Raw genomic sequence first — 14,215 nt, forward strand, 5'->3', positions numbered from 1 at the left:
GGCACCCAATCTAGAGAAAAGTTATTTTTCCCCTTTTTCTTCCAGACTAGGCCTATCCCATGGATTCCTTTCAGCAAAGGAGAACATAGATAAAGCTGGCAGACCTCTAGAGACCTGCTGCACCCAGCAAAGAGAGGAGGGAAGCACCTTCTGGAGGTGGCACCTCCTGATCCCCCACCCCACGTGGGGAATGCAGGATGGGCTCAGGGCAGCACCAGGAGGGATGGAAAAGGGAATTCACTCCTGCCAGAGCTGACTTCTGACCCTGGCTTTGAAGAGCAAATTTGGGAAGGCAGTAGGTGACAGCTTGCTCTGTTCCCCATCAGCAGGCACAGCTCAGGAGAGCTTTGTCCTGCTGCAAATTACTTGGGTGAAAGAAGATGGGAGTAGACAAGACCCTCCCTGTCCTTTGGAAAAGAGAGAGCTCAGCAGCTCACCAGTTTTCATCTTTCAAGAGGCTCTTCAAAGGTTTCTTCACAAAGAACCCAAACTTTTAGATCTCATTTGCTTCCCTGGCAGCCCTGTAATATGAAGGGTTGGCTAAACTGGCCCTGGATTAAAAGACTTTAAGGCAAGGAAATGCCACAGAAGCCACAGAAATCCTTGGAGCCCAAGGGATGCTCCAGGAACTTCGCTCCCAGGGTATGTTATGGAGGAGAAATAGGAGGCTGGAGCAGTGGAGGAAGACAGGGAAGCAGAAAAGAAGAGCTAGAGGGAGGGAAACACATGAGGGAATTCCCCAGCCCAGCTGACCACAACCAGCAAAACCTTGCTCCTCCATGCAGGGCACAGCAACATTCAGATGGGTGAACTGGCAGCTCACAGGAGGGGAAACTGAGGCACAAAGGAGCTCTGACATGTCACAGTAAGCAAAAAACAGGGGAGCCCATGCCAGGGTTACACTGCAATTAATGATGCTCCAGTTCTTGTGCTGGCAGTCCCCTGAACAACATCCATGGTCTCTGTCAATTAAACTAGATTATGGAATGATCCTTGCTAATTATATATTATTATCTAGCAAGCAGTTATCTTGCTATAAAGGGTGCTCCTTTAATGGACAAACACTGTTCCTCTAGCACAGCCAGCCCCAACGGCAAGAAAAATACAAAAGCCAAAATAATTTCTGCTGTGGCCAATATTTTGCCTGAGCTGGAATGTTCACATTGCAAACACTGCATCCTGTCCCAGAGAGAGGGAAGAGGAGGAGGAGAAGGAGGAGGGCTGCAACATGCAGAGCCAGCCAGAGGGAGAAGGCAGGATCCGATCTGTACCCCCAAAGCTGCCACAAAGGCATGACTGTAAGCTCAAAATCCAGCTGTGAGCTCTCCCACCCATCATGGAGCACTCAGCCTCCACACACCAAAATCCCACGAGCAGGGCCTTGCTGTCCCTGGGGCTGTGATGATCAGGAAACTGGGCTTAAAATAAGCTTGGAAACCAACTCCTGCTAAATGCCGTCATTGCATTTTTAATTGTCCATATGCTTGATCCATTATGTTTTCCCAGATGGCTGGGCTGCCTGACTACTGCCTCCTCATCTGTGCCACTATGGCCAGGCTCTCCAGCAGGTACCTGGGTCCCCAAGGCAGGGACACCCTCGTGGCAGGCTCTGTGTCACTGTGGCCAGGCTCTCCAGCAGGTACCTGTGAGCTCCATCCTTCCCAGCACAAAACCACACCCACTGACCCATCCGTGCCAAGCTCCTGGCGAGTCACGACTGGCTCAATGGCAAAAGTGGTTGGTGGCCTCCTGGCCTTACACGCAATCCCCAAGAAAAGCACCCTGAGGAGCAGCAAACCTGCCCCTGCTCCAGCCCATGAACTGCCCTTGTGCTTGCCCAAGGGCCAGTCCCTGCTAAATTACCCAAAAATGTTTGATGAGAGGATGCAGAGGATGCACACCACCAGCATCCTCAGGCATGGGCTCAGCTCCAGCACTGGCTCCCTGGAAATCACAAGCACCCCATTCCCAGACTGGGATTAGAGTATAAGAACTGAAAATACACAAACCACCCTCTGAGCAGAGCAGTGGGGGAAGGTCCACCCATGGAGCACCATGGCTGTCACCAAAAAAAAAAACTTCCAGTGAACTTTACATAGAATAAATTGCCTGGGAAGGGGTGGATCACAACACCCTGTGCTTGCTGGGCTCCCCAGGGGGATGCTCAGTCCTGCCCAGTGCCCAGGGTCTCTGGGCAGAGGGAGCAGTGCCCATTTTGGGGCACTTCCACCATCATTCTCTTGTGCAGTGCAGCAGCACAAAAGCAATTCCCCAGCAGCACACCCTTGCAGTGTGACACATCAGGAAAACCTTCCTGGTAAATAGAGAAAACACAGAGAGCATGGCTGAGATTTTTCGGATATGTTAGCACAGCTTCTCTCCAGTAGGAGCCATCTCCCCAGGGAAGTAGAGGAATGAACCAACTGGTCCCCTGGGGGCTCTTGCAGTCCTGTTTTTTATGATCTACAATTTCCCAACAGTTCTTCACTGGATTTGCAGGCAGACGTTTGCAGAGGGATAACAGAGGCTCTCCCTCCCGCACGACAGCCGAGCCTTTGCTTTGGAGAAACACAACTGCTATAAGCAAAGCCAGGAAATGGGGAGGCTGCATCCAGCCCGGCTCAATGCAGCCATCGTGCTCTAAATAAATAATCAGATGAGCCACGGAGCACTGCCCGTGCCCGCCGCTCCCCTGCTCGCTCGGGAAGCACCGGGCAGAGGCTAAGGAGGGGAACTGAGGCCTGATGGGTGAGGACCACAGGCATGGTGGAGGGAAGGAGTGCTGGTGATGGGTTCCTGGTATCTGTTTGCCACTCATCTGAGCAGCTTTTGCCTGAGAAGAAGGGTTTGTTTCAGGAAATTACTTGGGCAGTTCCCCTCCCCTGCTGGGCTCCATCCCCAGCCATCAGAGAAGACCTGGTTTAACAGGGGATGCCAGAGAGTAAATTCTTGCAGGGCAGGGAGAGACCAGATGCCTAAATCTAGTGGAGAGGCTGAGACATGGAGAAGGAGGACTGGAGGCTGAGGAGGGCTGGTGTTTGGTGAGCACCAGAGGCTTTCCTCGCTCTTAGTGAGATGACTGGCTCACTGCTGGTGGCAGATGCAGCTGTGAATGCCACCAGAAACAAGTGGGTAAAGGGCATCTGGAGCCATTCAAGTTGCATTAATCATCCTGTCCATGACACCTGGATAACACCCTGCAGGCCCGGGGCTGCTGGGAATCCCCTTGACTCAGGAGCAGAGCTGCTCCCACAGCACCAGTCCTGCATCCATAGGGATGTGTGCAGGGGAGCACTTCACCCAGGGATGCTTGGGTGGCTGTGAACTGGAGCCAGAGCTGGAAACCTTCCCTGGGGTGACCAGGTCCAGCTCCTTATTTGAGTGCAACACCAAAAGCTATCCAAAAAAGCCCTTTTCCCTGTAAATCACAGGGTTCTGGAGGCTCCAGCTGGGCAAGGAGTGCCTGTCCTACAGACAAGGGCTGGATGCTGCTGGGTGCTGTGGGCTCCCTGCCAGGCAGCAGCAGCCACAGTGCTCACCTGTTTCAGCACAATCTGGGCCACCAAGAAGGTTAATTATATCTTTAAGTTTCTTTCAGTTGTCAGATCTTGTAACTATGGTCTCAAGCTGACAGTTCTGTACCCAGCAATTAACTGGCAGTGAGGCTTTGCAAGCAGCGGGGGAGGCTGGCCTTGTTTACCATCTCTGCACACAACAGGCTCTCAAAACATTCCCTTAATGGAGCTTAACAGTGCTGGCAAATATTTCCCTGGAAATCTCGCATTTGCCGATATGTTGCACCAACAAACGCCAAATCAATGCGGGCTCTGATAACGAAGGCTCCTCGTTAGGAGGCATGCGCAGCCCTGTGCCTGCTTCCCTCCCCAGACACTCTCTCAGGGCTGGAGCAATCCAGCAGGAAAAGCTGCTCGATCATCATCCTATTCCTTTGCTGCTGCTTCCTCTGATGCCCTGATGAACAGAGCTGTCCCAGAGGGAAGCAGGGCATCAGTCAGGACAGCCTTTCACCATGGGGCTCTCCTACCAGTCCCTGCTAAATGCTGGATCCAGCAGCACGAGGGGTTTGCTGTGCCCCTGAATGACCACACTGGGATACTTTAGGATCTCTCCCTTCACTGCAGTGTGTTTCACAAAGGCTGGAGGAGGAGGAGGGGTGGCCTCCTTCCATAGCAAGATTTCATGTGGCTTCAACATGCGCTGGCTCTGGTCCAGAGGGATGAACACAGGCTGCTCTGTGACAGCCACCCCCTCTTTGATGCTGAAGGGGAATGTCCTTTGTGCTGGGGTGGCACAAGAGGCAGGCAGAGGTCATTCAGCCATCCATCAGGGCTCTTGGCGAGGATCCCCAGTTTTCTGGAGGGGCAGATGATCACAGGACTCTTCTTTTCATGTTCTCAGGTGCTGATTTCACCTTCTGCAGGGACCACGAGTGGAGATCTGGTGCCACTGAGGTCCCAGGGGAGCCAGCCCCTCCTGCCAAGGTTGTCTTTACAGGGTTACCAAAACCTCCGCACTCCAACATCTCCCCAAGCCATAGCAGGATTTGCCCATATTTTCCACACTTCAGGAGTAATGCTGGTAGAGAGTTCACAGCTGTGGATACCTGGATATGCTGGAACGGAGGAAAGCACAGAGGAGAAGAGGATTGTTCTCCTCCTCTCCAGCTGCTGGTGGCTAAGGCACTCAGGTGAGTCCTGCGAGAAGGTGAGACAACATGAGAAGATCAAACAAGGAGCTCCAGGGCACAGCAAATGCATCTCATCACATCACCCACAGACACCCAGAAACATCACCTGGGAGCACCTACATGAGCTACATCTGTGTGTACCAGGTGGAGATCCCTGTAACACAGCTCCACAGTCACCCCCAAGCATGGGCTGGGAGCACGGAGAACATTTGTTGGGAATATAGCTACATTTGGGGATGGTTTGTACCTCCAAGAATTCAGCTAGAAATAATTGACAGGAAGATTTGCAGCCATCGGCAAACAATGTTTCTTTCCTGAAAGCAGCAGCACTACAGGGAAAACAAATTGAAGCAGGTGTGGGAAGAGTTAGGGAGCATAAGAATTGCATTCCTGAGCCAAATGGACAGATTGAGACAGAGGAAAACAAATTGGGAAGAGAAACGGCTGCCTATTGCCCAGATTTTCCAGGCACTAAGAGAAGGTGGAGGTTGGGTTCAGGCTCAGTTTCAGGGCCTGGGAGCTGTGTCTCTGTTTGGGCAGCTATGTTAGGGTTCAGCCTGGAGTGAGGGCAGATTTTGGGGCGCCTCTCTGCCCTGGGCAGTACTGGGACTGCAGTCCCTGGGGTCTGGAAAGAGCATCCTACAGAAGCACCAGCCCCACCACTGCGATGACCATGAGGAGCCCAGCCAGGATGCAGATGCTGATGAAGACGATGTCGCTGGTGTCCTGGCTCTTGACTTCACGGCCATCGATCGCTTCCCCCTCCCACTTCTGGGCATCCACCAGGTTTTCTGCCTGGCTGAGCCTGGATGGATCAGGGCCAGCAATAAGGGTCACTGAGGCTTCCTTCCTCTTTGGCTCACACTGCACCTCGTACTGGTGGATGTCCTCCTGGTCTCCCACTGAAAAATCAATGTAGAGGGTGCTGACGATGACAGATGTGTTGTTGCGTCTCTGCAAGACAAGGGACATGGCTCACCAGGGCTTTGTGCAGCTCCTTTTCACAGGGGTTTGGAGGGGCTGGCCAGGAATCAGGCCAGTATCTACTGGGAAAATGTGAGAGGGACTGGGAATACCTCTCTGCAGCCAGCACAGGGCTAACCATTTACACAGCTTGCTGTAAAGGAGGGTTTGCTGATCACTTACCTGGGATTCAGTGCCACAGGTGTCGAACCTGGTGTGTATTTTAAAGTTCCTGCCAACCACCTGGGCTGCACAGGAGGGGGTCCCCAAATAAATCCTATTCCTCTCCAGCTGGGCCAGGGACTGCACAGGGATCTGGATGTGGAAGTCTGTCCGGGTGCAGCTGACGTTCATGGGCACAACTATTGGGACAGAAAAGAGGGTGCACGTGTAGGAGGGGGGGGTTTCAGGACAAAAGTACATCCAGAATGCAGAAAGCAATCAATATCAGTATTTTAGCCCTGTCCCATGCCAAGGGCAGACATGGATGCCTCCCAGGTGTTGCTCTGCTTTCTGTCCAAGAGAGAGATCTCACCATCAACACTCCTGAACCTCATCCTTCTTCTAGGGTCTCCAAGTGACACACAAGTGCCATTACAGGCAACACCATCCTGCTGTCACTGCCACTCTCCACCACTGCAAAGCCAGCAGGACATTTGAGTTGCTGCCCAGGACCAGACCACAAGAGCTTTGTGGATGGCTTGCCATGGGCACAGCACTTCCCTGCATCCTACAACACCCCTGCAAGAGACACTACATTGATGAAACAGAGGAGACATATCCTGGAGGGACCCCATGTATGCCCTGGAGTGAGGCAGCTTCATGGCTGCCACATGGCCCTCCTGGGTCCATGGCCCTGGGGCATCTTCCTGAGGAATAACCCAGCCTGTGTTTGGCCTCTCTGGATGCAGAAAGCATCCACACAGGGAAAGAAGCAGGGAGGAAAAATAACCCCCTCTTTAGAGTGAATCCTTGCTCAGCATGAACTAACCACTTGGGCAATATGAATTATTGAATTATTCCAGCTCCTCTGAATCTCAGCCTTATGAAACTGGGAAGATGCAATAAAATCAATACAAAAAAATAGTGTCACTTTGCTTCGCTTAGTGCATTATAAAACCATTAGAAGATTTACCAAATAACTAAAGTGCATTAGATCAAGAGGAGGAGAAAGTGGATCCTCTCTCCTGACGTGAAGGCTTTCATTTCAATAGCTATAAATCACACATGCCCCACCCAAGCCTTGCCTTTTGGTGAGCCTGAAAGGAAAATACCTGCATGGCTGAAGGGCTGTGGGTGTGGATGCAGGGACTGAGGTGCCCCCTTGCCTCTGTGGGCTCCTGAGGAAGCTGCTGGCAGGGAGAAGCTGGTGTGCCCAGTGGGAGCAGCTGCTCTGCTGGCAGTGCTGGCAGCTGGGTGTGACATGCAGGACATTAATCACAAGCAGATGCTGGAATCACTGGGCAAACACAGCCAGCAGGCTCAGCTCTGTGGAGGGAGGCTCAGTTTCACATCCAAGCCTTTGTCCTCCCCTAGCATGCATCTGGCAGTGTGTACCAGGGGATGCAGGAGCCTTGGGCAGTCGTGAGATGTCACACCCCTCTCTGTGATGGGACACCCCCACTCTTCAGCAGCACCCCATCTATCTGTCTGCAGGCTGCTCCCTCTGGAGCAGTGACACCAGGATTTTCTCCCTGCACACAGCTGTAAACCAGTGAGAAATCAGCAGGACAAGGTCAGGGACAGACCTGCTGTGCACACTACAGCCCAACTAAATGTTGAGTACTACCTCTCTCCCTCTGGAGGCTGCAGAGACTCAGAACAAAACTCTATCCCATCTCCAACTCCTAGAGCCACATACCTTCAAATCCTTTCTGCTATGCTGGAGGTGAAGAACAATTTTGCAGCTGAAGGATATCCCTGCTCTGGCTCCAGCCTCTGGAAAGGCTGCCCCTGGCTGAATCATGCCTGACCCACGGGTCAGCTGGGATGTAATTATACTGAAATACAACAAATGCCATAAATTTGCTGGCGTTTGATGTGCAAAGGCTGGCAAATAGAGCAGGAAGGTTACACACTGCTCCTCCCACCAGCTGCAGACGTGCCAGACATGCTGGCTAGAACACAGCAGGCCAGCAGCAGGGGTGTGCCAGGCAGATTTGGGAATGCTGTGCCCCAGGGATCCTGCCCTCCCTGGAGGAGGGGACACGGTTCATGCCTGCCTGCTCAGCCATGTGCTGGCAAGGCTGGAACATCCAGGAGAGTGGGGAACAAGGTTGTGATGCTTGAGCTGGTCACCTGCTCTGGAGCTTTGGCCCATTAAAAACCCTCAGGTTTTCTCTCCCTCACACCCTGAGAGAGGAACAGGAGCTTGGCAGTGGCAGACACACAGGAATTTGAAGCTGGAAAGCATCTCCTGAATACTAAACACAACATGCAGCTCACTTGCCACGTCTTCCTCCACCCCACCCCTAAGGAGCCACGGGCTCTGCTCCTGCAGACAGGAACCTTCACTGATGATCTTGCTGGAAATTACATGGTCTCAGCCACGTCCCAATGGAACCACAGCACTGAGCAACACCCAAGTGGGACCTTACCTCCCACGTAGGAGATGGAGAAGCCCCTCTTGGCCGTGTTGCGGTCGGTGTGGAGGACCAGGAGCAGCCGGTTGGTGCGGGAGGTGACGGGTGCCAGGCTCTCCCGCCCACACCACCGGCCCAGCAGGGATCCGTTCTCGGTGCCACCATCAAAGGCAGACAAGTGATCATAGTCACAGCCACCTGTCAGGCTGCTCCGGCCCTCCAGCTCCATGTCCAGGAAGAAGACCTTGACCCGGTAGCCCGGAGGCAGCTGGATGCTCCACTGGCACTTGAGGTTGTTGGGGTAGAAGTTGGGGTACTGAGGGCTGGAGAAATTCCCTTTGATGGTGGTGAACACCTCCTGGCACTCCCCTACTCAGGGAAAAAGGGGAGAGGAAAAATCAAAAGCAAACCTGGAGCCTCCTGGGTGTGGATGAGTGATCACATGTTTTATTGCTAAGGTATGCTCTGCCCTTCACCTCACTGTTCCCAGCCTTGTGTTTGGCCAATGGACAGCCAGCAGTTTTGGGGGATGGAAACTCCCAGGGCAGTCAAAGTCCTACAGGAGCAACCCATATCCCCAGGGAATGGTATGAGCAAGGGTGACTCCTGCTCAAGAGGGCAACCCAGCGCTTGGAATAGCCACAGTGATGCCGTTTGCATTGTGTGGTGGTTTACACTTCACACCATCACCTCATGGGCTCTCTCCAAAGGGATCCCTCCCACGATCATCTCCTCTTACTGCTGAGGGAGGGAGAGAATCACCACCCCAACCCAGGGCCTGTCCCCACATCCTTCCCATTGCTCCACCACCCTGAGACCCCCGCACCCGAGTAGAAATGGGCCTTGAAGCCCCTGCCACCGATGTTGAAGTCCGACTTGAAGATGATGAGGAGGTGTGGGGTGGAGGAGACGGTGCGGGGCGGGCGGGCGCTGCCGCAGTAACGTCCCAGGCTGGGGGCAGTGACGCTGGGGCCATCAAAAAGGGCCACGTAGTCAAAGCCACAGCCCTGGCCCCCCTCCATCTGGAAGTCAGCAAACACCAGGGTGAGGGGGCCACCACCGCTGGCCCCCCCGACGCTCCAGCGGCACTCGGCATCGTTGGGGTAACTCTCGGGGTAGCGGGGGCTGGAGATCTCCCCAGAGAGCCCCGTCAGCTGCCCACCGCAGGCGTCTGCAAGGAGACAAGGGTGATGAGGGCAGTGGGAGAGAGAGATGGATGGATGGGTGCTCAGCGACCACCACACCTCCCTGCTACCTTTCCTGTAGGCAGCGGCGAAGCCGTGCTTGGCCACGTGCCGGTCGGAGCGGAAGACCACGGCCATGACGTGCCAGGCGGAGGAGAAGGGTGGCGGGGGGCTGTGGCCACAGAAGGTGCCCAGGAGGTTGCCCCGGTCCCGGGCAGCCCCGTTGTAGACCTGGAGGTAGTCGTAGGCGCAGGTGTCGTGGTACTCCAGCTCGAAGTGGCTGAAGGAGAGCAGGACGGAGGAGCCCTCGGCCACCACGATGAGCCATGTGCACTCTGTCTCGTAGGGATACAACCCCGGGAAGTTGGGGCTGGAGAAATTGCCAGAGGGTGCTGAAAGTACTCCCCCACATTTGATGCCTGGGGGACACAGAAGGGGGTGTGATGTCCCCTTTCCAGGGGAAGCCTAAAAGAATGGAGACAGGATGCACAACACCAGCTCCATCCCACCACCAGAGTACCAAAACACCAGCATCCTGCAGAACTCCACTGGGCTTCTCCACCCACTCTCCCTGGAGGACACATGTGCCCCCATCACCTTTCATCCCTCCTTTTTCCCCATGCTGCCCCTTGGGGTCTGCAGCAGGGTTCAGCTGCACTCTTGAGCTTGTCCTGCCAGTGCCAGCACAGCATCCCCACCTGTTTATGGCTGGGAAAAAGGAACTTGGGAGTGAGTTTTAAAGGCTCCATGGTACCAGGCTCGCCTGTGCCCCAGCTGCCCAGCCCTTCAGCTTTGTGCCTCCCACTGACCCCATTCCCTCCACACAAGGGTGGTATCAGAGAATTCGAGCTGGGAGAAGCAGGGGTAAAGGGCTCGATGTGCTGAACAATGAGTTATGCATGTAGGGATCGATTTCCTAATGAAATCTTTATACTGAGACATGGTTATTATAAAATAAGGCTGAGAGGGGCCGGCTGTCACCTGCCCCTGGGTCTGATTAGGACTGGGGTGAAGAGACTGATACAGGGGGAACATACATCATGTCTGGGAGGGATGCAGACCCTGCACAGCCCCCAGGAGACATGTGTGGGTTCCCAAACAAGGCTGGGCGCTCGCTGCCATCAATCTGGGCCAAGTATATTGCAAATCAATAGTCAGCCTGTGCACATTGCTTTTCATCGTGCTCACTGGCACAGTGACCTCCCAGCAAGGGGGATCCTGGGATGTGTGGGATGCAGCACCACGAGTGTGTTTCTGGCCAGATCTAAAATCACCTTGCTAATCACTGGGGATAGGCAGTGAAGTAATATGGGGCTGGTACTAAAGGAATAATGTTGTTAAAATAAATACCCAAGGGAGGAGCTTGTGGGAGAGGCGAGTAGCCACGGTGAAGACAGATGTATGAAGGGCTGGGAGCCTTGGGGTGCTCTGGCAAGCCCAGGTGGGTGTGTGTGGGGGATGAGCAGGCACCACAGGGCACTGGTGTGGCCGCAGGAGCACCTGCACCAGGGCCAGGGATGGGTTTTGATTTCTGGCTCAGCCTTTCTGTGAGAAAGGCCCTGCCGTTTTGGGATGGGGGACTGCTTGGGCCACCCTATCCCCTGAATCACTGTGTCATCTGCTAACCCTGCCCTGCATCCTGGAGGACCTTTTATCTGGGTAAGGTGAGAGATTTATTGCATGCCTGCCACATACTCATACATGCATACATTCACATATAAATGTATATGTGTATATAGATTTATAGAGGCAAGTGCAACTCCGAAGTCAACAGACCCTTCACCAAAGCACCTGTACCCCACAGCAGGACAAGCCCTACCTGCACTCCTCAGTAAGGTAAGCATGAAGCAGAAGCCCAAGCACAGAGCAGTGTCCCACACTTGCTGCCACCACAACAGTGACTCCAGATCCCAGCTCCTTGCCCCTGGCCTGAGCCAGCCCCTCTCCCTGCAGGACAGCTGGAATCCACTCGCACCCCAGAGCCACTGTGGCACTGCAAATGGGCCTCCCCTCCTCAGGAACCATGGGTGCCCATCCAGCCCACCAGGAGCTGGGTCCAGGCTCTTACCTCTGCTGGGAGCATCCCCGAGAGCCCTGCAGAGCACGGCCAGAGCTGCCAGACAGCCCAGCCCTGTGCACCCCATCCTCCAGCAGGCAAATCTCCCCTCACCAGTGCCCGAGCATCCTTTTGGAGCTGTCTATCTAGGAGGAAAAAAATAAATAAAGAGAGAAATAAATAAAAAGCAGGAGGACTGTAGAATTAATAGCGGAATGAATAATTCATCGCTTGTTTGAATTAAGAGCAGCAAGGTAACTTGATCTATTCCTCCCTTCCTTCACTCAGTTTTAATGATCTGGATCAAATGTCCCAAGGATTTACACTATACCAGATACCTTGTCAATACACTATATTTAGAAGAGATATTAATGTTTCAGAAATGGTGTATAACGGCAATAAGTCTGGGCTGACAATATGCCCTTAAGGGGCTATGAAAATAATTTAGTTCGCCGGGCAAGCCAGCGAACCAAAATGGGAATTTCAGACTTACCGCGGAAAAGCATCTCAGGAATTAACATGATTTATACTGCGGCACCCACTGCACAAAGCCAGCTGGTGGTGAGGGCTAGAGAAATAGGGAGCAGGACTGAAACGCAGCCGGCTGCCAGGTCAGCATCCCTGCAGCAGGAGTCCAGGCTCAGCGGGATGCTCAGCCCGGGAAAGCAGCAGTCGTGAGCACTAAAGATAGCAAATCCCACCTCCCCCGAGGAAGATTAGAGATGAATTGTGACTCATGGGCAAAAAACATCGATTATTATAGAACCTGCTAAGGCCTTGGAGAATTGCCACGTTCTTCCATGCTGGCTCACGCTACTTCTCGCCCAGGCTCTTGGATGCTCTCAGCTGAAGGTAAGCAAGCCTTTGGGTTTGGTGGGAAAGATGTGCTCCTTGTGCTGTGCCACATTAGCTGGAGAAACCCCAAACCCAACAGCAGCTCAGTTCCTTCCCTCCCGCCCAGGAGAGACTTTCCTGCTGCCACAGCCCACACCCACATGAATGCCAGGAAACAAAATCCCACCAGGGCCTCCCAGCGTGAGGGACCTGTGCTAAAAAAGTCACCTTCAAAGCAGCAGGGAGAGAAGCAGTGAGTATCTCTAAATCTCAGGCAGGAGACAAGTTGCATTTATTAATTAAGCAATGAGGATCGATGCCCAAGACATTTCCTGTGGATTAATGATGGGCTGGGAGGAGCTGATGGCCTGAGGTGCAGCTAAAGACCATTAACACCCACTGGTCATGAATCCCCAGGAAATGCTCCATGCCAAGGTCGTTAAGTGCCTGCATATATTTATGGGGAATAACAACAACAATAATATTTGTACAGGCTCTCTCCCCACTGCCCAGCCTTGCTGGAGCCATGCCGAGGGCTGCTGGGAGCTGTGGGACATCCCAGCCAGGAGCCCTCTATCCCGAGCCCAGCTGAGGCAGGGAACATTAGGTTCTGTCCCGGGGCATTGAGCACTGTGCCACCCCACCAGCACCAGCACTAAGAGCACAATGGAATGAGGAGGAGCAGGGCAGCTCCCCCTGTCCCTGGGCACTGTGGGAAGATCCTACCCCAGTGCAGGCTCTGGGAGATGCTGCAAGGCTGGCACATCTCCCGCTGACCTCCCAGGAACATTATAGAGCTTAATTAGCTGCTTCCCTAATGCCTTGGAGAGGAGGCCTGTCCTTGTCAACAAGTGTGGGCCCACACAGCAGAGATGCAGGCGAGGTCTGGCCATGGTACAGGGCCTCTCCCGGGTACTTTCCATTGCCACAACCCTGGTTCATCCAGGAGGAGTGCTCAGCCCTCCCAGCAACCATCCCCTGGGCTCAGGAACAAAGCTCCCCAGCTTCTGCAACTCTGCACTATGGAGCAACACGTTTATCCTCATCACATCCATCCTGGCCAACACCCGCTGTCTTCCAGCCTTTCCACCACTGCCTCAGCACCAAGCCAGTGCCCAGAACCCCGATCCCTGCACAGCTGCTCCTCTCCCTGCCCTTCGCTGTGCTCTGCATCAGCAATCCCCGGGAGATGGGGGGCCAGGGCCGTGCAGCACAGCAGCTGTGCCCCGCTCCCAGGGGACAGCATCCATCAACCACCGGCACATTCACCCTTCTCCTGACCCGGGGATGGCCATTCCAGGCTGGGCCTGAGCCCAGGCAAGCCGGTTGTCAGCTGAAGAGTTGGGTGGGAGGGTGGAGGGAGGCAGGGGGAGAGTGACATGCAGCAGGGAAGCAGAGGAGCCAGGCACAGAGGTCTGGCTGGAGGTGCTCTGGATCAACCCAGGGTACTTCTGCTCCAGCCACGGACATGGTGGGTGATTTCAAGGTGTGCCTCTGTTCCTCTGTGGGCAAATTTATAAATCATGAGTCAAAAAGGCATTTGATTCATTTAAACAGAAAGGACGTGATCAGGACTGTGAGACTTCAGAGAAGATCAAAGGTTTAAAAACGGTCCCCAGGAGAAACAGGAATTATTTAGGCAGGAAATAATGAGATGAAATTAAGAAGGTATTTAGGCTGCACACGAGAAAGAAAAAAGGAAGCGAAGCAAAGCCCCTCTGCCCTGCACAGTGCTGCATGGGTGGCAGGGGTTTCCTGGGGGCAGCCAGAGATCAGGAGCATCCCACTGCCTGGCAGGAGAGGCAGGATGTGAGCCCCTGCCCTGGCTGGGCATCGGCCACCCACCCGAGCTCACACACCTCCAGCTCCAGAGATGCCCCAGTCACCA

At 54.0% G+C, this 14,215-nt stretch overlaps 1 protein-coding gene across 4 annotated transcripts; it reads right to left on the reverse strand.

The window, feature by feature from the left end:
• Positions 1 to 4,897: 4,897 nt before the first annotated feature.
• CDCP2 (CUB domain containing protein 2) lies at positions 4,898 to 12,382 on the reverse strand. Of its 4 annotated transcripts, none has more exons than XM_041483278.1 (7): positions 12,260 to 12,382; positions 11,506 to 11,639; positions 9,509 to 9,856; positions 9,080 to 9,424; positions 8,269 to 8,622; positions 5,855 to 6,033; positions 4,898 to 5,662 (listed from the first exon to the last, which is right to left on the reverse strand). In XM_041483278.1, exons 2-7 carry the CDS (start codon positions 11,579 to 11,581, stop codon positions 5,348 to 5,350), a joined length of 1,617 nt encoding a protein of 538 aa, XP_041339212.1. In that variant the 5' UTR covers positions 11,582 to 11,639; positions 12,260 to 12,382; the 3' UTR covers positions 4,898 to 5,347. The 4 variants fall into 4 exon arrangements, with proteins under 4 accessions (XP_041339212.1, XP_041339214.1, XP_041339210.1 ...); XM_041483280.1 differs by having other exon boundaries at positions 9,509 to 9,902; XM_041483276.1 differs by having other exon boundaries at positions 11,506 to 11,635; positions 12,260 to 12,361.
• Between the last annotated feature and the right edge of the window lie 1,833 nt (positions 12,383 to 14,215).

The sequence above is a fragment of the Pyrgilauda ruficollis genome, unplaced genomic scaffold, assembly GCF_017590135.1.
Source record: "Pyrgilauda ruficollis isolate IOZ18807 unplaced genomic scaffold, ASM1759013v1 scaffold6, whole genome shotgun sequence".
Lineage (NCBI taxonomy): Eukaryota > Metazoa > Chordata > Aves > Passeriformes > Passeridae > Pyrgilauda > Pyrgilauda ruficollis.